General features: G+C 36.9%; 10 protein-coding genes across 10 annotated transcripts; 6 read left to right on the top strand and 4 right to left on the bottom strand.

Moving 5' to 3' along the window:
• Positions 1 to 68: 68 nt before the first annotated feature.
• Positions 69 to 1,061, top strand: C9374_007793 (uncharacterized protein; the record flags this gene model as incomplete). Its single annotated transcript, XM_044697797.1, has 1 exon — positions 69 to 1,061. The coding sequence occupies one exon, from the start codon at positions 69 to 71 to the stop codon at positions 1,059 to 1,061; it is 993 nt and encodes a 330-aa protein (XP_044546417.1).
• Positions 1,062 to 1,456: 395 nt separating this feature from the next.
• On the top strand, positions 1,457 to 4,447 carry C9374_007792 (uncharacterized protein; the record flags this gene model as incomplete). Its single annotated transcript, XM_044697796.1, has 5 exons — positions 1,457 to 2,295; positions 2,585 to 3,883; positions 3,959 to 4,003; positions 4,072 to 4,145; positions 4,212 to 4,447. 5 exons carry the CDS (start codon positions 1,457 to 1,459, stop codon positions 4,445 to 4,447), a joined length of 2,493 nt encoding a protein of 830 aa, XP_044546416.1.
• A 261-nt stretch (positions 4,448 to 4,708) lies between these two features.
• On the top strand, positions 4,709 to 7,741 carry C9374_007791 (uncharacterized protein; the record flags this gene model as incomplete). The annotated part of the gene is made up of 1 exon (XM_044697795.1): positions 4,709 to 7,741. One exon carries the CDS (start codon positions 4,709 to 4,711, stop codon positions 7,739 to 7,741), a length of 3,033 nt encoding a protein of 1,010 aa, XP_044546415.1.
• A 1,980-nt stretch (positions 7,742 to 9,721) lies between these two features.
• C9374_007790 (uncharacterized protein) lies at positions 9,722 to 10,378 on the top strand (the record flags this gene model as incomplete). Its single annotated transcript, XM_044697794.1, has 1 exon — positions 9,722 to 10,378. One exon carries the CDS (start codon positions 9,722 to 9,724, stop codon positions 10,376 to 10,378), a length of 657 nt encoding a protein of 218 aa, XP_044546414.1.
• A 625-nt stretch (positions 10,379 to 11,003) lies between these two features.
• Positions 11,004 to 11,327, bottom strand: C9374_007789 (uncharacterized protein; the record flags this gene model as incomplete). The annotated part of the gene is made up of 1 exon (XM_044697792.1): positions 11,004 to 11,327. The coding sequence occupies one exon, from the start codon at positions 11,325 to 11,327 to the stop codon at positions 11,004 to 11,006; it is 324 nt and encodes a 107-aa protein (XP_044546413.1).
• Positions 11,328 to 11,533: 206 nt separating this feature from the next.
• C9374_007788 (uncharacterized protein) lies at positions 11,534 to 12,194 on the bottom strand (the record flags this gene model as incomplete). Its single annotated transcript, XM_044697791.1, has 2 exons — positions 11,534 to 11,928; positions 12,053 to 12,194. 2 exons carry the CDS (start codon positions 12,192 to 12,194, stop codon positions 11,534 to 11,536), a joined length of 537 nt encoding a protein of 178 aa, XP_044546412.1.
• A 1,369-nt stretch (positions 12,195 to 13,563) lies between these two features.
• C9374_007787 (uncharacterized protein) lies at positions 13,564 to 17,323 on the top strand (the record flags this gene model as incomplete). The annotated part of the gene is made up of 3 exons (XM_044697790.1): positions 13,564 to 13,950; positions 14,014 to 14,411; positions 14,488 to 17,323. The coding sequence occupies 3 exons, from the start codon at positions 13,564 to 13,566 to the stop codon at positions 17,321 to 17,323; spliced, it is 3,621 nt and encodes a 1,206-aa protein (XP_044546411.1).
• A 119-nt stretch (positions 17,324 to 17,442) lies between these two features.
• C9374_007786 (uncharacterized protein) lies at positions 17,443 to 18,864 on the bottom strand (the record flags this gene model as incomplete). Its single annotated transcript, XM_044697789.1, has 1 exon — positions 17,443 to 18,864. One exon carries the CDS (start codon positions 18,862 to 18,864, stop codon positions 17,443 to 17,445), a length of 1,422 nt encoding a protein of 473 aa, XP_044546410.1.
• A 967-nt stretch (positions 18,865 to 19,831) lies between these two features.
• C9374_007785 (uncharacterized protein) lies at positions 19,832 to 21,913 on the top strand (the record flags this gene model as incomplete). Its single annotated transcript, XM_044697788.1, has 1 exon — positions 19,832 to 21,913. The coding sequence occupies one exon, from the start codon at positions 19,832 to 19,834 to the stop codon at positions 21,911 to 21,913; it is 2,082 nt and encodes a 693-aa protein (XP_044546409.1).
• Positions 21,914 to 21,951: 38 nt separating this feature from the next.
• Positions 21,952 to 23,459, bottom strand: C9374_007784 (uncharacterized protein; the record flags this gene model as incomplete). The annotated part of the gene is made up of 2 exons (XM_044697787.1): positions 21,952 to 22,957; positions 23,248 to 23,459. 2 exons carry the CDS (start codon positions 23,457 to 23,459, stop codon positions 21,952 to 21,954), a joined length of 1,218 nt encoding a protein of 405 aa, XP_044546408.1.
• Positions 23,460 to 23,982: the final 523 nt, after the last annotated feature.

Raw genomic sequence — 23,982 nt, 5'->3', positions numbered from 1 at the left:
ATTTCGTTCAATAAAGCTTGATTGAAATCTATTATCTCTCCAGTGTCTTAAAAGTTAACCCCAAAAAAATGAAAAAACTGCAATCCCTTCTCAAACCGTCTTCCTTGTTGACTTCATCAACTGCGGCACCATCGATCTATTGTAAATATCCATCATTGCGAAGATTTCACCGATCAGTGGCTCATTTGAAAAATTTAAATCAACACCAACAGCCAAATATCTTATCGGATGAATGTAGACTTCTCTGTAAAATGGTGGCCTTGACAACGAAGGGAGATTATCACGCCCTGAGTGATGAATTTCAAGGCTTGTTGGAACTGAATGATCAAATTGCTGCCAATTCTCATCATCATCATCATCATTATCAAGAACATTCCAAGGCATATCATTGTAAACTATTAATTCCGATGGCAGTAGAGGTAGTCTCTCAAACTCATGTGTTTGTTGGCTTTCCAAAAGTTTTGAACGCCTTGGCTGCCATGAAAAAGACTTTTATTGGAGGCAGTGGTAAAGATAAACATCATCTGACACGTAATGAAAAAGATTGGTTACAATTATGTACACCATTGGATGGAGATTTGTTATTCAAGAGTGTTTTCGTGCGTGAAGATCTTGGAACAGAAGCCATGAAACAAATTTATGGAGAAAAGAATTATGTGAAATTGGCAGACAAGACATTTTCTCTTCACCCGATTTTGCATCAATTTCTCTTGACTCATGGCTATGGAGCTGTATTGCAAAATAGATTTCATGTATTCCTTGCATTACGAGAGTTGTGTTCAGTAGTGAGTTTGTGTTATTCTGCTGACACCACAGCTCCACAATTGGTGGCTCATATGAAAGGATTTTCTCGTGTCTATAAAGTCGATGAAAAAGATTACTCCATTCATATTAAGAACAGAAACACTCATACTCAATTAGGCATCTCGGACAGAGATTTAATTGTCAAAGGTTGTCTCAGAGAAGCGTTTGATTTGTCTTCAGAAATTTATGGAAAAGAAATTGCTCAACATATGGAAACACTTTGGGACAATTATGAAACCTCAAAATTCACTCTTTAAATGGGAATTTGATACAATTAGGGGTGAAGGAATAAAGCGGATGATTACTTTCAACAATAATCAGAATTGATCAATTCAAACAACAATAATCTAAATTCACAAAAAAAATGTTAAAAATTCATTTTTTGTTTCACAATCCATTCAAAAAGCAAAATATTCCATTCTTATTGTATCATACATTCGGATCATCATTGGACAACCACCTTCTTGTACAGCATTTCTCTCTTTCATTCATCATATTACATTCAAGCCAAAATTCTATAGAGCCAAGCACTTTCAAGAATACACACTCTCGACGTTCGAACGAATTTCTCAAAGAATTACGTCATGATAAAAAACCAAAAAACAAAGATACACTTTTCCGAGATCTACAAGAAGTGGTTCGGAAACCATCAATGCTTGATTTAGACAAATTTCAGGCTGGATTAGACGCAATGGAAATGGGAGATTCAAACACAGCTATAAAAGAATTTCGTAAATATGTCACTTGTACTCGAATTCAAGGGAAAAAGTGGCAAAAGGGTCAACGAGAAACGTTGATTGCTAGCTTGAGGAATATTGCTATCCTTTTAATGAATCAGAAAAATTATGTGGATGCAATTTTGGAGCTTAATGCTGCAATTAATTTAGAGAAACTGAGTCCATCTAAAGTTGACTCGAAATTGTTACGAGCAGAATGTCTTATTGAGTTGCAAGATTTTGGAAAAGCAAAACTAGACCTTGCTGAAGCTGTTGAGATTGTTACTATTGGAAACGTAGCTTGTGACACCAACAAGATGTATTATTTGATGGGATTATGTTTATTTAAGGAAGGTAATTCATTGCATAAGGCAATTTCAAGCTTGAATTTGGCACTCCAGTCCCATAGTCATGCATTTGATCTCCATATTTATAAATTATTAGGAGAAATTCATATCAAGTTGAAGGATTATGAACAAGCACAAACATGCTTCACAAAAGCCATTCAAATTGTTGAGAAGAATTGTACAGAACATGTATTGTTATTAGGTTGCGAATTTTTGACAGATTTATACTTGGGTCGATCTCATGCTCGGAAAGAAATGCAAGAATTCGAGAAGGCCCTTGAAGATTGTGAAGTTCTGACAAAACTGATATCAGAAGGGTCAAATTCAAAACCACTGGACATGGACGCGAATACATTAACTCTTATTCAGAAGCAAAAAGAAGAAATACTAAGCCAGATGGACGAAGATTCCACACCAACACTCAAAAGGTAAGGTGCCATAGCAACACGAACAGTGAACTTGGTTGTCAAAGTGCGTTTCAACTTCCAATCTCCAGTATCACAAAAAAAACAAGCGATAGTGATTGAGAATTGAATTTCACAGACCGATCACAATCTCAGAACTCTCTCTGTTGAAATTTCTTGATCATCAAAGATTGTTTCATCATTAATTTATTATTCAAGATCAAACGGTTTTCATTAGTAACACCTCATTCATCCCGATCATCCTCACCTTTATTCAAACAACAATGACTTCCATTTTCAACTTCTTCAAAAGTGGTGGAGCCTATAGTAAATCCAACACCAATGCTACCAGTAGTAATGGTAATTCTGGTAGTAATGCGAACAGCAATACAACAACTTCGGATCCATCTCCGATGATCCCAGTCGTGGAACAAACCAAATCCATCACAACCACAACTACTGAAACAAGTTCATCATCATCAACCACAACAACCATGTCCTCGACTACTACTTCAACAAGTACCTCCCAAACTACAACGACCATCAAAGAGACTGGACTTGAAAACAAGATTCGAGTTCTCAGTCTCTCACCCCACACCATACCCCAATATCAAGACACCGATTTGAAAGAACTTCAAACCCTGAAAGAGAGTGTTCAATACAAACCAACCGTTTTGCACTTATTGTCCTTGTATCAGAGCGAGATCAAGAAGGAGGTTGAGTTTAAACAAAAGAACAAGAATTCTTCTTCATCATCAACTGCCATCGTTCATGTTCAGGTTGATCCTGTACCTTCCGATAGAAAATACATCTATTTGACCAGTTCAGGTTCTCCAGCTGTACCTTCGACTTGTTCTTGCATTGTTGATTATGGTCATTACTTGGCTTTGAAGTCTGGAAAATCCATCATGAATGAATTTGAATTGCAAACTCCACCTGAAGCAATAGCAAAAGAATTAAAACAAGTCAGCAAGATTTCAGCCTCTTCCTCAATCGAGGCCAAAAAGAACGATTTACTTGAACTTGAAAAGAAGTATACTCAAATCATGCAAGAAAAGCAAAAATTGTTGGCCGATCGAGCTGCTGTATTGACACCTGAAGAATTGGCATCTATTGAAGAGGAAGAAGGAATTAGAAGACCTACTCCAAAATCTCGAGATGTCACGGTCGATGATGATGAATGGGAATTGGAACATAAAAGAAAAATCATTGAGCAAGAGAGAAAACTGGTAGAGAAGAGATTATTGGAAGAAAAGAAGCACAGAAATGTTCGCTTTTACTGCAGGGGAGAGCTCAATTATTTGCAACAATGGAATACTGTCTTTTCAAGTGGTGACAATAAGAAGCCATCTAATTTGGAAGAATTAAGAAAGTACTCGCTTCGTCCAACCAATGTTTTTGATTTGGAGGGAGAACAAATTCACTACCGATTTTGTGAGTCACAATTTCACCGTATGGGTGCTTCTCCAGCCTATGCTTCTTCATATCCTACTGCATATATTTCTGAAGTTGAATATGTGGTTAATCCTAATATTATGAATCGATTTAATAATTGTAAGAAAGAATTAGCCAAGAAGCATGGATTTTTATTGGAAAGTATGAAACCCTTATTGTAAGTATTTTGCATTACTTTCATCATTGTGAAATTCCATTTATTCTTATCTTTTGTTAAATTCATTGTTGATAGATTATTCCATGGTACTTCTGAAACCAATATGGAAAATATTTTAAGGTAAGTGTGAATTGTGTGGAAACATGTAGAAAATAGGTGATGTTTACATCATTTTAAACACTGTTTAGAACTAACTTTTTAATTGAAAAGATTGGATCGACCACTGATATGGGTTGGTATGGCAAAGGTTTTTACTTTTCAGGTATGTTGCTTCTTTTGTGACTTGTTTCACGTAGAATGTTCACGTCTCCAATTATTGTTTATATAGAATATCCTGGTCTTTCCATGGCTTATTCTCGCAACCAGTATTTATTGATTTGTATGGTTCTCATTGGAAAAGCCTTCCACATGAATCAAGTTGAAACTGGACGTCCTTTGGAGTCTGGATATGATTCTCATGTGAGTCCTGATGGTTGCAGTGAAGTCATTATTTTCAATCCAGATCAAGTAATACCTTTATACAAGATCAAGTGGGAGCACGCAGGTACGCTCACATATAAATAAGTCCTAAACGAACGACATGATTAAGGACGTGTGAATATTGACCACTTACTCTTGATATTAAACTTCAAAAAACATTCATTCTTATTGCATTTTTCTACATTGAAAGCCCGAGCACAAACATGTATTATTAAATCCTATTCACCATTTTCACGTTTTTGATTACATCACGATTGTTTCAATACTTTCAGTTGTAGATCCCCAAAGAAGATTAAAAACAAATAAGGAAATATTGAAAAACAACCGACAAAAAAAGAACCACAAATGCCTTTGCAGGCTCACCGCAAGCAGACAAGTAGTAGCACCAAAAAACTTGGTGATGAAGATGATCCCGAATTGAATAACGATGACGAAGAATTTATTCCAAGCCATGATGAAGAAAGCGAGGATGAAGAAGAAATGAATGATGGCTCGGATGACGTTGATCAACAAAACAAAACAACGAGTGGACAAGTCATTGAAGTTTTGCAAATGTATTCTCCTATTGCATGCAGAGAATGCAGAAAGGGGCATCGTAAATGTGATAAAGCCCTTCCGATTTGTTCTAATTGCAAGAGAAAGGGAAAAGAATGTGTCTATCCGCAAGCTAAAAGAAATCGAAAAGCGAAAGCTCCAACCCGGGTATTGATGCCTGTTTCCGATGATAAAAAGACTCAACAACATGACCAGACCATGGTTGAGAATAAGGAAGAAGAAACGGAACATCATCATGAAGAAAAGAAACAACAAAAAGAAAAAAAGAAATCACCACCCACGCATCATCACACTAGAGGAACGTTACATCTTCATGAATCAACAAGCAAAGATGCCAAACTTCACAAAGGAACCAAACATACGCACGAAGATGTTGAAAGTGAGGAAGAAGAGGAAGAATCAGCAGAACCTTTTGTTCCTTCTGAATTGTCACGTCCTAGAGATGAGCGTCAACCTGCCCACAAGAGAATTGAGATGACAACAACTGTACAACCAGAAGAGTCACCTTTGGAAAAACTTAAAACATATACACTCAAAGAAGTGTTGATCATGCATCAAGAGAAACTAGCAAAAAAAGAAGCAATTTCAGACGAGAGAAAATTAAGCTTGGTCAGAGATTTTTGCTTGTATGACTCTTTAGTATCTTTTTACATTTTAAACAATGAAGAAGTGGACAATAAGAAGAGTGACACCATGCTGAAAAAGTTTTTACTTTGCACTCTGTACAAAACGTTCAACATTGGTGGTCAAAAACATACTCATCACCATCACCATCACGAACCAATGCACCTCTTTAGCCACCGCCCTGAGCCAGTGCAAAAGGGTGTCCACAAGACTCATCATATGCAAGAACATCTCCACAAACCGTACCCTCACTTGCAGGTGTCTACTTCCTTGTATGGCTATGGCTATTCAAAAGAAGCAGAGTTAGATACACCAACCTCAATTTCAATTTCAACACCCTCTCCACAACTGGCTCACCTGATTGGCTATGACTCTGACCATTTGCAACAAATTGTTCAACAAATTGAGAATGACTCTCATATTCCACATCATACCATTAATGAAATAGATTTGGCCTTAATGTTTTGCATTCAAGGTGCTGCCTTTGAGCGCATTGGAAGCAGAGACATTTCTGACGAGCTGTTTTTGCAAGCTAAGAGAATTCTGAAGAAGTTTTACAAATATCTTAAAGATAGCTCTCGTGTACCAATGACATATCCTGTATTTCATTTAATGGTGGCATTTGCATATCTGGCACAACATTTGTCCTTCCACAAGCCAGCACTTTCTCGAAGTTACATTGATGTGGTATGCAAGTATTTAGTGGCAAACATTCTTTCAAAGGAAGGCCAAGAACAGAGTTTAAGAATTGAACTACCACAGCATGGATGGAAGACATATAGATCTAGTGCATCCTGGAATTCAGAAGAACACGTTTTACACAAACTAATTGCAAACGTTCATACTTTGCTTTTTAATCACACTCCTAACAATCCTTCATTGTCGGATATGTGTGAACTTCTAGCTCATCTGAACGAAGCTCATTTATCAAACGTATATTCACAATTTTCCTTAATTTTCAAATTCCAAAAGCTCACAGATAGCATTGACATAACAGAGTTTTTGATCAAAACTTTAAAGCAGAAAATGTCACACAAAGCTAAATTTGATGGATTACCTAAATCTCCCAAGAGCGATGAATTTTTGTATGAGTATTCGTATTTGCATATCCACGAAGAAGATGAAAAGAGAATTAGAGGAATTGGAAATGAGACATCTTTTTGGATTGACAATTACTTGTCGATACCATGCACCTTGTTGAAAAACAAGTTAGATTCTAAAATATCGAGCGCCCTAAACGCGGAACCTAAAATTTCATCAGAAGAATGCTATGAACGTTTGCGATTGGCAAAAGAATTCTTTTTATTTGGCAATTCCCTGATCAAGTCTTTTGTCTCTGCCATTGGCTTGAACACTGCTCTATTAACTTCATTAAGCATTGTGGAATGCATGGCAATTTTGATTTCCAAAATATTTGACTCTAATTCAGGAGCATGTGAAGACCCTACCTGTAAAAGTGACCATTCTGAAGATAATCGATTCCCCAAACCAAACTCATCGATCACTGTTCACTCTGCTTACTCTATTATTGACCTGACTAGAAATGCGACTTTTCCATACTGCAGTTTAGTAATCCTACCTTGTATCACCAAGGCTTTAGAAGTGCAGTTAGAGGAGCTTGAGTTACTTCAATCCACTGCTCTTTTGAATGGTGTGTTTGGATTATATGGCTCACAGGATGTACTCTCTTCTGGATTAGATGATTTACCAATAGTTGTTGGCATCACAGAAATACCCAATCATAATATTCCCCGAGTGAAACAATACCTGAAATGGGGACTTGAAGCCATCAACACGTTGGAGAATATACACGGTAATGTTCACAAATACGATGACCTGAAGGAACGAGTAAGGAAAATATTGTCGACCGAACAAGGTGATTCTTCACAACAAATATCTGTAGTTCCAACCTATTCGATTGACCCCACAGCAGGTTTTTCTTCAACAATTCACAAAGGAAACACCACTAAGATGGAACCATTGGAATCTGAAACTCCACTTCTCATGGAGCCATCCACTCCACTCATGTCGTTGGATTTGCAACTTGGATCTAAAGATTTTAACAGCAGCAACAACATGATAGTGACCAACAATATTCTTTCTGCATTGGCTTTATCAAACGGAAATGGCAATCATCCACAGAATTCGTCTTCTTCACTCATGGTGGACGAGGTGAATCCCCAAGAAAATAATGAATGATTTAGCATGATGTTGGGGTTCACGAATTCAACAAAATCTTTGAATGCCTTGGTATCAAATTCACAAAAGTTTCGTGAACTTTTACACAGATCATTTTATGCTTTTCTGGTTTCAGTCCGAAGAGTAATAATACAGGTCCTCCCGAGAGTGGCTCATTGAGAGTCGCATCGATACTCCGTCTTGAACAACTGGCCACTTCATCACTAATGGTACGATAGTGGGTGACTTCAATTTAGATTGGCTTTCTCCAACATAAAAAATAGGCCTTTCACACAGCGCGTGCTTACCCTTCACATTATGAACTTGACAAACATGCCACAACAACAACACCTTTCACATGCCGCTGCAACTACTCAACATAACAGCAGCAACAACAGCCTCAAAACTCATAATCGTCCACTCGAAAAAACATTCATCTTTGTGGAGGACCAACTCTCCAAGGTATGGCGAAAGGAAAGTGAATTGAAAGACGTTGATTATGAGATTGGGTTGGAAGATGGATACATTTGGTGGCCATTACATAACGGTGCCGAGTTTGTGTGAAAAGAGAGTATGTGGTTTTCACATGTGCATTCACAGCGAGAGCAATCGGCACATGTTAAACAACATGGATGTGACAATATGTCTGGCAAGCTTAGCTTGGGGCATGTCGCGCTCCAGCATGCAAGAGGAAAAACATCTGCCAACGACATTTGACATTGTGCAACGATTGAAATTTACAACATTTGACTATTTTATGACGAATAAATGGTCCAAAGCATGTTTGATCAACAATCGAGACAAATATTGTTGTCACATTAATTTCACACACTGTAGATAATATCTTGTGTTTGTAGACGCATGTGAGTTTGTCATGGATGATGAGTTTGCAGAGTGCCAACATCATGCAAAATCATTGTGATACTATCCTGTAGTACAAAGAATGGATTATTCATTGTAAATATCGGAATTCCTTAATCAAAATACCTAGCTCTGTCCACATACTTCAACTAATGCTGCGCTCGCCTTTTCAATTCACATACGAATAATAAAAAATTAAGACCTCTTGTGTTGCTTGTCAAAACTTATTGAAGTTTTTGTTCTTGGCAACTCCAATCATCATGATGGAAGGAAGAGGCCTCATCACGACCAACGTTTTTTCTTCATCATGGCTTCACATCATATTGTCAAATCTTCAATTAGAGATCCTTGTTGCGGTTTGCTTTTACCTCAGACTTCACACCCTTTGAAAAATGTGAGACACTTATGATCATCCAAAAATCTTTCGAGGTCCCGAGAGAGTCCTTAGATCTTTGATTGCCATAATCCTTGCAATGAAATGAACCGTCCATCATCTACAGTTTTCTCCAAGTTTCTTCAAGAATCACTGAAATTCTTCAAAATTGTTAGACCGTTACTGTACTTGTCATTTAATGAATATGATTTCCTTCAATGCCACGATCCTTCTTCAAACAGAAGCTTCTTCTGAAACTATTATTTCTGTGCAACCAACTGTCAACAATCAAAATGCTAGTCCTAGCAAATCCGAGGTTACCTTCAAATATCTGTAAATACAAGATGCCGTTAAAGGAGAGCGTTTAGCTCGTGGTTGTCAATTTTGTAATTTTCAATTATTTCACATCCAACGACCCTCAAATTATTTTCCAACAAAATCTCACAAGATTATCTCGCGCAATAGTTTGTTTCACTAAATTCGACACAAAGTACCCGGTGTTGAACTCGAGATTTATCACCTCTTTCCAAACGTCACCTGCCAAGCTCAAAAAAACAATCGCTCCTCAAAAACAATGTTGACGTTTAGTGCTTCAGTCAAAAAAAGTTAGCAAGATATCACGCTCTTGCCTTTTATGAAAAATGGACCAAAGGTCCTCTTCACATGTGATAGCATCTCTCTCATCATGATTTCAAAAACGGCGTAATTTTCATTGGCATTTGAAAGAACAACCAACACTCTCTAACTGAAATTTTCACACACCAACCATGAATTCAACTCCTCACTTACTGCAAGATCACAACTCCTTCTCTCGTACGAGTCTTCACCAAATGACCTCTTCAGGCTCTTCCTCACCGACTCAACAATTAGTCTCTGCCAATCATTCACTGTTCAATCAATGGAATCAAGACCATGACTCATCTCATACTGGACAATCATCCAATACTCCTTCCGTATTGAATTCAGTGCATGCATCTTCTTCGACATTAGGTTCGAACCACAGTTTTATCTTTGTTGAAGATTCCTTGTCCATGTCCCAGAATTCAAACTTGACGACGAGAAGAACCAAACAGAGAAAGACAAAGAATTCTGCATCTGCGACGACGACTCCCAATAAATCCACAGGACATGTTCAAGTGACAGTATTTCATCATCACCATTACATGTCTTCGAAAAATTCATCACGTTCAACCAACTCATCGAAAAAGAAGAATCCAAACAAGATTGAAACGAGTGATGAAGAAGAACAGAAAAAAGCCCTTTCCAAGCTAAATCCTAGAGCAAAGATTGAAAAGAAGTCTCATTCGAAAAGTGGTCTTCAATATACAGTTGTGAAAGAAGAAGTTGTGAGTTGTAAGGATGGAGGCGAGGTGAATTATGAGATGGCCCTTGAAGATGGATTCATTTGGTGGTCATGGTATTAAATATGACCGTTGTCAAGTGCTGTTGAAGAGAGGTTATTTCGTCACATGAAGAAGTGGTTCATGTCCTTGCACGTCCTTGCTAGTTGCAAATTTTTCATGAAATTTCCAATTTTGTAAAATGTAGTTATGTAAATAAACAAGAGTTTTGAATCACGAGTGAGAAAAATCTTCAATTGAAAGAGAGACAATGAAAGAATACTTACTTTGAATCACTTGTCTTGAAAGTATTTCGAGTCAATTTTTTTAAATGTTGCTCCTCTCAGATCGATCTCGAGATTGGATCTTGAAAGATCTATTCTTGCGTTCGAGCTGATCAAAATTGAATTCTAGAAACCATGATAATTTGTTACTATCATGATGCTTCTAATCATTGTAATGTTTTACTTTTTATGAAATCTGAAATTCCATAATTGAATAAATTTGGGAAGTCATCAAAAATTAGTATCATGATATTGAGAAATGGCATCTCGAAGGAAGGATAACACATGTCAACAAGGATTGAAATTCAAAATACCGAGAGTGTGTTTTTATTTTCTCACAACAGAGTGATGGGATAAGGAACCTTCTTCTTGTTTCTGAAGATTCTTTTCATATTTACAATGAGTAGTGTTCTCCTATTATGACTTTATTTCTTTTTAATAATACGTTTTAAAATTGGTTGGATTGTTTGTCGTACACTGATCGAGTCCAAAGCATTCAAATAAAACACATCTTTCACTCTCTTGAGAACATCTTTTTCTAAATACATTTCAGTAATGAAATCAATCGCTGCCAAAGGATCTTTCTCAGGTCCTTTATATTCATCAAATGTATCTGCTAAACGAGATCCATTCTTAATCTTGATTTCAAACAGGTCCAATTTTGTAAATATTAAATACACATGAGGTTGTTGAGTGGGTGTCAACATGTTGGAAAGTAAATGTTCAAATGCAGACACACTTTCTTTCATTCGATTGAGGGTATCGTCTTCATAACATGGTTGATCGAATTCACTCAATGAACAACAATAAATAACATATTCACACTCGGCAACAAAAGGAGGCCACTTTTTTCTTTCACATCTTGCTCCAGCACATTCCACCAAGGAAAACGATTCATTGTTGAAAGTGAAGAAGCGACGTTCAATCACACCAATCGACTTGATTCTCACTCGAATCAAATCTTCATCGATGGAACATAATCCTTATTTGCAATTCGATGTAAATGATCAAAAAAGTAAGTGGCACAGTCGTGAATGATAAATTCATTTCTTCTCGCAAGAACTTGAAGAATGGCAGGATCTTTCAACAATTCTTCAAGATCTTGAACGAGTGTTTCATTCCAAATGTCATCTTTTGGATTCAACAACACACGAGGGTGCATGGCTAAAATCTTTTCTTTTCGCTGTCGATTCTCTTCCGTGGACATGTCCAGATGGAGCGTTTGAGTGGCTCGTAGCATTTGTCTCATATTTTCAATAATGTTTCGAATGATGAATACTTTGATTTTGATCTTTTCTTTCGTTGAAAATACATGACCAAAGAGGAGTCGTGTCTGTATTCGGATGGTACCTTGAATGATATCATATTGTTGTTATTGTTGTTATTGCATCATTGTTTCATCCATATATTGGAATATTTTGATGAATCAGGCTTCAGCAAGAGAAAAACAATCATCAGTGATGAAATTACTTACTTTTTCCACTCTCAAAGGTTCCGAGAAGTAAAATCTTGGTTGGGGGTGGAGTTGGTTCAACAGGTGGTTCTGGAGGAGGTGGTAGTGGTAGAACCACTGGACAACCGGGACGTGATTTGCGTTTACCTGTGAATAGGAACATGGTTGTTTCTTTTTAACTTGGATTTAAACTGTCAGTCATCTCGCTTAATCAAAGCCTTTTTTGCTCTCAAAGGTGAACGAGAGTGTTTGAGAAGATAGGTGGTTGCAAATATATTCAGAGGAACTGGCGATGATTAATACATGATATTATTTTCCCAAACTTGCTGCAATCGTTGTGTGTTGAATCTAAATGCATCATAAGGTAAAGATCTGATAGGGTTGTTGAAATAAATATTGTGGCGGACCAAATACCAGCGACGGAATCAGTCCCATTCCGTCGCTGGTATTTGGAGAGTAAAAGACAATCTTGCCAAACAATCCTTCATCCTTAATAATATTTCCTATTTGTATTCCCACATTGAAATTGTTGGTTTGAATGAAAAATCCAAAATGGAACATGATGTTTTTAAAATTATACGAAAATGTTTCAAAATTCGAGCGATCCGAAAGAACGAAGAGATTAAGAAAGCAGTGAAGGAATGTTTTGATTGTAAATAATGAGTTTGGTTGGGGGTTTGAAAAAATTTTTATGTAAGGGGTACGGAATTTTTGGCTAAGGTACTACTGTTAACCTTCTCTTCACTCCTTATCAATGCTCAGGATTATGTTTAATAAAGCCAAACTTTGGAATTTTTTACTGTGAAACCATTCGTTCTCAGCCAAGTTTATAATAAACACTATCAAGTCATTTGTAATGGAATTCTTGTAATTTAAGAAGCTTTTCAATCCAGCAGCCTTATTCGTAAAAACAAACATGGTCTTCTCTTTTTGGAATCTAAAACTAATGGAAATGATTTGTTCACCCTTATTCGGCAGAGTGGTATCATGCGAATTTGTCCATGTCATTGTTAATCGCTTCCCATCACAATGCATTTTCAAGAAATTAATTTGTAAAAGAAATTAATCTTATTTGCAAGTTTATTTCTTGAACTCCAATTGTCGAGATCATCATAATAATAGTATTGTTCCAGGATCAGGTGCACTTGGTTTCTTTAATGTCAAATGTCCATAACGATGGACGAACCAGATCAACGAACATAACTCGACACAGCACTGGGAACTTGAAAAAAAAAGTTCGAGATCACATTTTTCAACAATTACCGACTCGAGTGGTTTCTTGCAATCATCATCAAAGAACGCTCCATTCAAGAATTAAATTTTCATTGATTTACTTGTGCAGAGTATTAGAGATCATCACCATTTTCGGAGAAGGATTTTTAATATCATCATCATATTAGGCTTGTTTATAAACAACAACAACAAGGTTTTGTTTTAACCTCAACATATATTTACCCCGTAATCACGACCAGTCAAATTTGAATGCTCATCATCATCAATTAGACTCATCTAATCATTAATACTCAATTTCTATGAAATCAGCACAATCATCAAGCACAAGTGTGGATGAGGAATTGTTTGATAGGAATCAATTGGCGAATATTCCTTCACGATCAGTTGCTCCAATCTCCATTCAACAACAACAACAACCACCCATCAACCTCCATAATACCACCAATAACAACAACATAACTGTAATGAATCACTTGAATCAGTTACAACAACAATCCAAAGCCTCTCCTCTTTCTCCATCCCGAAGGAATTTACAACCACAACTTTTTGTCAGTGACAGTCTTAACAATGATAACGATCTTGCTGAATTTGAAACGAAGCAACATTCGGTTTCAACGTCGACGAAACAAGCAACTTTTTCATTGCCATCGAAAATAGTGTCCCCATCCAACTTTGATCAAGCTACAGTACGTTTTGTTTATTTATGTGTGATTAGTGCGTGATAACACTTCTCTCATTCAAAATCACAGGCTAATATTTGTAATCATCCAATGACTGCCGAGAATATTGCATATGGACCAACAATTACAAAATCACCAACACATGCAATCAATACTCAACATATTTCTTACAATCAACAACCACCTTTCAGAGACGACATTTCCGAGACTTATAATGTACATACAATTTCTGACAGCACTGCATCAATAGCATCGTCACAAGGAGAGACCTTTTCGTTCTTTGAAAGCAGTTTAATAACGTCCCCTGATACAATAGCGCTGGAAGGAAAAAACTTGAACGACGATCTTCTTATGCGACAGGTTACTTTTCCTTTAGATCGTGAAGTCATATGTTCAATACAAAGTCAAATGCACAGCGCCCTTCATGGGTATGTTCTAGAAAAAACCAAGCCAATTGAAGAAAAAGAGTAAGTATTCATTATCATGAGATATCTTCATAATTTTGAAAATGCTTAAAATAACTTGCCATTTATTGCTGAATAGAATGCATACATCTCCTCAATGCCTACGACTGCTTACAAACATTCGAGAACTCAACCTTTCAGACAATCATTTGTATCGCTTTCCATTTAATTTACTCTTTCTATCACTACCTCCACTGCTTGCTCCCTTTGCTCATCATCAAATACCTAACAGAAAGCCTTGTGATAATATTTATGTTTTACCAAACATCACAAAATTGGATATTTCAAGAAATACTTTAAAAGTGTCCAGAATTGAATCAATCATTAAGAAACAAAAAAATTTTGAGAAAACATTGGAAAAGGAACGACGGGATTATCTTCGAAGTGAAAATGCATCTCCACAACGAAAAGTCTCACTTTCTCTTTTCAAAAATAGCCAAGAGCAAAAGGATTCTAACAATCCATCTCAAGACGACGAACACAAAACGTATCGATATGACAGTCTCAGAGAGTTAAAGATGAGCTTCAACCAACTCAAAATTTATCCTCTGTTTGTTCACACATTTTTTCCAAAATTACAAAAACTGGATCTAAGCTTCAATCACCTAAATTCTGAAAGTATTGAAGTGTCAGAAAAGAGAAACTCCAACAGTTTACAAACCATGTTCGAGAAAGACAAAAACGATTCCAGTAATAGAGGCTTGGGGATAAAAAAGAAGCTGAACTTTTTCTCTAGGAAGACTCAACATACACACAATGCGGACACTTCCTCTCTTCCAGCCTCAGCACCTGTGGATATGCCTGAAAATAGTCCAACAACACTCAACGATCCTCATGCTTGGTCGCCGAATCAAAGTACAAGCCCTGACGAAAAGATATTTTCTTTAAAGCATTCTAATCCTTACAATACCAACGTACGGTATTTTGAGGCAGGTGTTGCAGATCCTTCCCTTTCAGATCTGGATCTTTCAAGCAATTTATTCAAAACGTTCCCACTAACTCTTAAATTAAGAAATCTCAGAATTTTGAAGCTCAACAAGAACGTACAAATGAATCCCATGGCAGACAAATCAGCCGTCCACCATCAAGATGTTTCGAAAAAAGAATTTAAAAGTATGTTATCGGAACATGCTGAGAAAGGATTTGATTTTGAGGCAGACTTACAAAGAGTCTGTAGAGATAATTTACCGAACTTGGAACATGTAGAGATGATAGATTGCAAACTAGTGACATTTCCTTCCAATGTAATTAGTATTGAAAGTTTGAGGACATTTATTTTTGATAGAAATCCATTTGGAGCTGGAAGTGTTCAGCATAGGAATCAACAAATTGTACAAAAAGTGATCATGTTATCAAAGAATGAGAAGGAGAAATTTACGGAGGATCAAGAAATTGATGACTCGCTTCTTCGTGGTTTTCCAGACCTCTTCCATTTAAGAAACAAATTCAATATTACAAGGTTATCAGTGAATCACTGTAGGCTAAATCTAGATCAAGACTTACCTCGAATTTTGAAAACCTTACCAAAACTCAAAAGTTTGAAAGCTGGTAACAATTTAATTAAGGGGAAAATTGATACAAGCAATTTTGAAGTTTTCCACAATATTGAAGATTTAGATTTATCCAATAACTTTTTACAGGGGTTTAATTTTAAGGTTTTTCCCAACCTGAAAATATTGAACTTGGAAAATAACAAAATTCAAGAGGATTTGGTTTGGGTACCTTCAACATTGACCTATTTCAATGTACAGAACAACATGTTTAGCGGAGATTTAGAAAAGGTATTGGTGCTTGGAGAACAAAACTCTATCTCTCAACATTCATATTGCCAAAATTTAGAAGAGCTGATTGTTTCTAGTAATAACTTCACATCCATACCTTTCATTGATTGCTTCCCCACTCTGCGAACGTACAAGGTTTCAAATAATGCCCGAAGTATTTCTCAGTTCCCTCTTTCAACCAATAGTACCATAGATTTACATCATCTTGAAACGGTGGAGATTGCCAATCATGGAATCATGGAGATACCCGCTAGCTTCTTTACTCGGTGTCCAAATATCACATATTTAGACTTGTCCAGCAACTTTATACGAAAGATTCCAGATGAAATGGGAAAAGCTTCCAAAATTACTCATCTCTTTCTCAAATACAACGAAATTGTGGACTTGGATGACAATGTCATTATGAAACTGACTTCATTGAAACATTTAGAGGCCAAACAAAATTCGAAACAATTGTCTGAGCATATTGAAACGGAGACACCATTAAGAAAGTGGCTTCTAGAAAAGCAAGTAGATATTTCTGAGAATAGTTTCAAAGTACCTGACATGGTTGAAGAAAACCTTTATTTAGGATGCAAACAAGCGTCGTCACACTATTCTACGATCAAAAATCTTGGAATTACTCACATCCTTACCATAGCTAGTGAGTTTAATCCAAGATTCCATGACAGGTCTTATGACAAAGTTCCTGATATTGGATCCGACGAAAATTCATACATTGAAACCAGCCACACATTTGTCACAAAACATGTCAAAATGAAGGAAACTCAAAACACTGATCTGATAGGCACATTTAACGAGTGTTTGCCATTCATCGAAGAATCACTCGATCAATCAAAAGGAAAACGAAAATTATTAATTCATTGTCATGTTGGAATTAATAGGAGTGCAAGCATTGTCATCATGTATCTGATGAAAAAGAATTCGTGGACATTATCAGAGAGTTTAAAGTATGTGAGAGAGAAACGATCGCTCGTAATGCCGATGCCAGAGTTTGTCAAGCAGCTTAAGCAGTACAATATTGCTCTAAAGAAGGAAAGGAAACAATTACAGATTGGAACATCATCGAATCAGCCCAACCTCTCTTCAAATGTCGGATCACCTTTACTCGACAATGAAGAGACTTTAGAATAAAAGATTTTTCATACCAATGACACAGCTTAATTGGTCATACAGTATTGACTTTATAATTATAGCAAAGTCTCTAGAAAGGTTTATGATAGCACAGTTTGTAAACTCTGGTATGTGTGTGATTAGAGACCAAAAGGATAAGTTTCCTCCAATTCTTTCTTTGCCCATTCATGTTGAGTATCCAAAGGATGCACTGCTCGTGTCACATTAAAGTGAATCAAGGCATCGAACTGTTTTGAGACCTTGGCTCCAAAATAATGCGACACCTTCTCTGTATGAGGACGATATATAACTCCAATTGCTCTCTCTTGTCTAGATTTAGCCAAAGCCTCCACTAATTCATTATCAATCACAATGTCATTCACTCCAGTGGCAGAAGAAGCTGCAGTCGCGCTATTGTCCCTAAAGATCAACAAAAAGTTATCAACGCCCTGATCTCGGGTTGCCTTGTAACATAATTCCTCAATCGATCCTTTCATTCCTGGATTTACCTTTTTATAATGAGGATCTTCATTCCAATTATCTGCTGCTGTCACAGATCCCGTATAGGTACTGAATCCGATAATGTACACCTTATGAAGAGGGAGATTCTCTCGACACAGTCTTCCAATGTTAAGTTCTCTACCAGCTCGATTAATCTTATCAGTTTGTGAGGCATCACCTACATGTGAGTTGTGGGCCCAAATTACTACCTTTGCCTGTCTTTCATAAGTCTTCTCATAATACTTGAGAATTTCTTGAAGTGTTTCGAAAAAGTGAGAATCTCTAATGTTCCAACTACCATCAAGGAACATGGCTCGATAGTACTTTTCAGCATTCTTCACAACGAGAGCATTCTGAACAGCACAAAATAAGCGATCTTCCTCACTGACTGACTTGTCATTTTCAAAAAAGTCTTTCGTACGAGACTGCAAGTCGATCAAAACCTTCATGACTTTTTCTTGACAATCCTTTTTAAGGTTAGAAAAAAAGGAAGAGGAACGCTTATTCTCAATGTAATTTCTCATACATTCATAGTCCTTTCTAGCTTGTGATGCAGCTTCTGGATCAGTGGACTCTAAATACTCCAATACTGCATGCATACTTCGATCAGAACTGTACAAATCTAGTCCATAGAATCCAACTTTTTCCTTTGTATTGCTAAATTTCTTATTATATTCACACAACCATTCTAAAAACTCTTTCGTTGGAGTATTTCTCCACATCCAAGTTGGAAAACGCTTAAATCCAGCAAGAGCGTCCACACTACTGCACTGTGTAACATTCCTTACATATTGATTCAATTGAAAACAGTCTGGAAAATCAGCCTCTGCAGCCACACAATTAAATCCCTTTTCTTCAATGAGTCTTTTCGTAATCTCTGCTCGGTGTTTGTAAAACTCGTGAGTTCCATGAGAGGCTTCTCCAATGAGTACGATTTGAGCATTACCGACGGCTTTGATCAATTTGTCATAAAATGAGAGGGATTGATGATGAACCTTGGAGAGATCTCGAAGCACGGGTTCCCAGTTTTTACGGATCAAGTCAATTTCTCTTGTGGTCATTTCGGGAATTGAATGAATGGTTCTTCTTTTTTAAAAATTGTGAATGTGGTTGTTTTTTGTAGAATTTTATGCAAAGCTCTATGGAAGGCAAGTGCAGATCTTTGGTTCATGATGATGATGATGGATATAAAAGGAATATTTCTGAATAGACTTTAAAATATAAATCCCATTCCAATAACTGACTGAAACTCTCTCGGAGCTGTTTCATCAATAATTATAATAATAATAATAATAATTATAATTATTCAAGCATTGTTATTCACACTTGTTTTATCATTTTTTTTTTAATGAAAACATTCCATGTTCGTTCATTGCTTGATAAATCTGTTTGAGGTACTTTCATGAGTGTCAACTAAGCTGGCGAAAAAAAACAATGACAAGTTGTATTTCATTGTTCTTTTTTTGTACTTTTTCAATTTAATTGATACATCTTTGACATTGATGTTATCTCGAGAAAATCATGATTGAATTGTTATAATACCCAACCAATGCCAATCCAAGAACAATCTTCAAATAGACTGTTTCATTCTGATTGAATAAATGCATACGTCCACGAACGAAAAGTAAAAATAACATTGGTCCTCTAATGAGCGCTCTACAATTTCCACTTTGTTTCTCTTCTTCCTTCTATGCTCATTATTTCATGCATGAACCAAGATATATTCTCTCATTGCTGAAGATGATACAGTACCAGTAACTCTTGGTTCTACCAAACCTTTTTTCGTCCGAGGTTGGATCCGCTCAGCGATTTCATCCTCTATTTTAGTAGCGTATGAATAGTTTCAGCATTAAAGCATCCTTATCAAGTGTGGACCACAAACAAAAGAAAATAACAACGCTAAACCTAGAGAGCTCTCTTCTAACGATCGAAACTCTTCTTTCTAATAATAATATTCCCTTCTGTCCAATTATTATAATACTGCCACACACGACGACCTAAACATTGTTTGTAAATATATTTAACACCATGCACTTGCAACCAAAAAAGCTCTACGACAAATCTCTCTTATTTGACCATTTCAACCACTCATCACTCGACAATGCCAATAACAAACGAAAATCACAATCCTCTGAAAATTTAGATTTAATTCTTCAAGCTTCGTTGAATCAATTGAGTCGAGTGTTGAAGAAAAAGTACTTTTCATCGGCTTCTTCATCATCCTTGAGTAGTGAACAGCAACAACAACCTCATGAATCGTTGTCTTCAGAATCGTCCAAGTGGCTCACTGGCCCTCAAGTTGTTGAATATGTCACTAATCATTTAACCTTTCCTCAATGTCATAACTGCTCACTGGTGCACTTGGCAGCTCGATACAACAAGGTGGATATTCTCAATTTGTTGCAATCATGTTGTTGCGATCAAACGTGTTCTAGTCCAAACACTTCAAATTCTCTATTATCATCTTTTCAAAACAGTTCACAGGAATCGTTTGATGCTGCCAACCATCATCATCATCATTCAAAGGAATGTCTTCACAGACAAGAACATTTATGGTCTCTCCATGACTCGAATAATTCAACGCCCTTGTTTTACGCATGCTTGGCCTCCAAGACGAGTGAGCTTTCAAATGTCAGCCCATCCGTCGAGCCATCATTCATGGATCCAGCTCAATCCAATTATTCGCCAGGAATGTACAATGCTGATGTGGCCAACGCCGATCACGAGTGTGTTGTCTTTTTATTGAGCCAACAAGCAGTGAAAGAAAAGCAATTGAATTATCATTTGGATTCTCATGGAAATCTGCCAATTGTCATTGCGTTGAGACGAAAAGATTATGTACTGAGTGATTTATTGATCTTGTTTGGAGCCAAACTCAGTGTAACAGTAGGATTAGGTATTGGTGTCTCTGAATCACTCCTCCACTTTGCCATGAGAGAACGAGACTTAAAACTCGTTCGATATATTGGTACACAATGTCAGAAAACAATTTTAAAGAGAAATCAACGAGATGAAAATGCATTATTTGCATGTTTAAGAGATTTCAGAAGCAATCAACACAATAGTTCAGGACGAGTGAATTCCAATCTTTCCATGCATGCAGAATTCTTAAAACAAGTTCTAACTTCTGGTCCATCCATTTTTGGAAATGACAATTTTCACAAGGCGCTGCTCACTAAGAATTCGTTTGGTAGAAATTTATTACATGAATCCATAGTGTTGAATGATTTGGAATGTATGAAAGCGATTTGTCATTATTTGGTTGTTTCCAATCAACAAGCGCCTTCCAATTCTTCGACTCCTATTTCACACATGTCTCCTTCTGAATTTTCTGACAGCTCCTTATCTGTAAATACCAACTCGAGCTCTAGTTTACAATCTCTTTCTCCAAAACTCGGGACAACTTTTAAGGGTAGGTCACCTCGACCTAACCAATCCTCCATGACTTTGTTAGAAGCAATGACATTTGACATGGACAAGCAAGGAAACACTATTTTACATTCCATGACTTTGGCAGTTATCAACAATACATCCTCAACCTTGGATGATTTCATGTGGTTATTCGATGGTTTACGTTGGATCCTCTCATGGATGGAAAACACTTTCAAACCTTCCTTATTTGATTCTCCCTTAATTTCACATCCACCCATTTCCAACTTTGCTCTCAATGTTCGAAATCACGATCACCTCACCATTACCGACATGGTCCATCTCGCAAGAAAATCCCACAATGAAAAAACCGATTGGGCTCTCTCAGTGCTCTCCGAAAAATTACGAGAAACTTTTAAAAAGTGGAAAGAAATAGATTCATCGATTTGTTATCAAACTGGAATTGATCAAGAAGAGAATGATGATTCTGTGATGGGTGGTGGTTCATCCATCTATTCGTCGTCGAACTCTCAAATGTCAGGAAGTGGTTCGTTCGGTGATTCAGTGCCATCGGTGAGTACGAGTGGTGGTGTCATGAATTATGGATCTTCGTCACAGCAACATAATTTTTCACCTGAGAATCGAATGGGATCGAAAAAATCATTTTTGGGATTCTTTAAAAAGTTTAAGAGACCAAAGAATGTTTTTCCTGCTTCTGCTCCATCACCCAATGATGAATAAAGAGAAGTACAGAATTGTTGAACAAGTTGTGATGACTTTTAATGGTTATACGAAAAAGATTGACATTTTAAGGAATTGTTAAAACAGCATGCGTATAACTTGGAGTTGGATGCAGTGAATAATTTGCATTGATTTTCTGTCAACAACCAAGGAACGTTGGAAAGCGAGAGTACTTCATCTACTGAACCTTTCTTTTCAACATTCAAAATATTCATAACCTTACTTTCCAAATTAAGAACTGCCACTTGAGATCTCTGATCATTGACAGCTCCAATCCAGACATGATCTACCACCAAACGATGAGTCAACAATTCTGAAAAATCAGGTTGTGGCAATGTCAAAATCGGTCCCATTTCAGAATTGTCCTTATAACTCAACACAGATTTCATTCCAATCAACATTAAGCTGTCATACGTTGGAAGAAAGGAGTTTTTACACACAAACGAAGCATGACCGTATAATTGTAAAATTGAGAATTCCATGACTTGCATAGGAGTTGGAGCAGAACAATCGTAGAGATTGAAATTCTGTGAGGGAGAGGAAACAGGGCTGAATTGATAATAACCATTACTGACATCGACAAAATACATGTAAGAGGAATAACTACTGCCTCCGTTCATTACAATGGCCAAAATATCATCTTTGACGAGTGACATTCCACCAATTCCAGCTTCTCCTGAATGGTCTGGAGGACTATTCAAATGCACAATGGACAACAAACTTCCATCACTCGAAGCAATTTTGTAAATCGAAAGACCAGTGCCCACATATAACAAGGTTTGTCCAAATCCATCCTGAACGGTCAACAAATTTCCAGACACAGGAGAAGGATACGAACTTGCTTCTCTCAAGGTTGCACTCCATTTGATTTTCATGGTTGGAATATCCATCGCTTGAATATAATTCGAAGAAGAAATCACCACTTGGTTATTGACTTCGTCCAATGCTAGACCTGCCATTCGATAAAAGTGTGAAGAGAGATGATAACTTGAAATCGTGGATGCATGAGATTGAATGAGAGAAGATGGTTGGAATTGAAAGAACCTTGAATATTGGTGTCATTGGTTGCAAAAACGAATAAATCTCCCTTGCTGTTGCTGACCATGGAACAAGTTTTGCAATAATTGGGAAATGACAAGTTCGATGGTAGGTTGTTCAATGCATGCAAGGGAACGAAGGATATTTTTCCAGAAATTAGATCTACTTGACACAAAATGAATTGATTAGTGGCAGATGTGAGAAGGAAAGACATGAAGCCTTTGGAAGAGTCGACCACACCTTGCTCAGTGAAGAGAGTCCAGTTGTTGATGAGAAGCATGTTGGAGGAGACAGACCAGTCTGGATGGGCTGTGTTAAATGGAGCTCTATTTGATAGAAATTCGTCATGAAGTGTTTGAGTCCATGCAGAGTCTGATTTGACATTTGGCATGCTCTGACCCTTCTTGCCAACAGAAGGATTGAGAGAAATGGACAAGGTTTGAACTGTAGTTGACCATGCAACGAAAATGACCACTACCAAAGCAACAGTTGTCTTTGTCATGTACATTGTGTTATTTTTTAGTTTGCACTGGTTGGACTACACAACGCTTTTAATAGATTCATTGGACATAGGTCGTTATTTATTGGATACAGGACTTTTAACAACTGTTACAAAATCTGCTCCGTTCAGAAATTGGAAAGGATACCAAATGCGTAAAATTTGTGGTTTCGCGCTCAAAAATTTACCTTTATTTTGGGTTAGAACTTTTTCCAAGGTTGGAAGCGAACGTTGCGGTACTAAATTTCCGTTTTCCTGATTTGCAATGGAAACATCTGCCGTTCTTAAATAATTCGAAAGTGTCTGCGCGGTTGTAAACGGTTTCTAGTTTGCAGCCTTATAGCGTTTACAAGAGAGAACGCTTCCTCGATATTGATGTTTATGAACACAGGTTTGAAGAAAGGAATTTTATCGATGAAAAACATGTTTGCAAAAACCAATTCGTCAAAACAAAGCGTTGCAGAAGTGGAAATACGTTATTCTTCTAATAAAGAGAAATAGTGTGATATTTTATTTTTTAAAAAAATAGTCG

This window comes from Naegleria lovaniensis (assembly GCF_003324165.1).
Source record: "Naegleria lovaniensis strain ATCC 30569 chromosome Unknown tig030, whole genome shotgun sequence".
NCBI classification, from domain to species: Eukaryota; Heterolobosea; class Eutetramitea; order Acrasida; family Naegleriidae; genus Naegleria; species Naegleria lovaniensis.
Note: the sequence above shows the minus strand (reverse complement) of the source record. Positions and strands in the feature narration are given on the sequence as shown.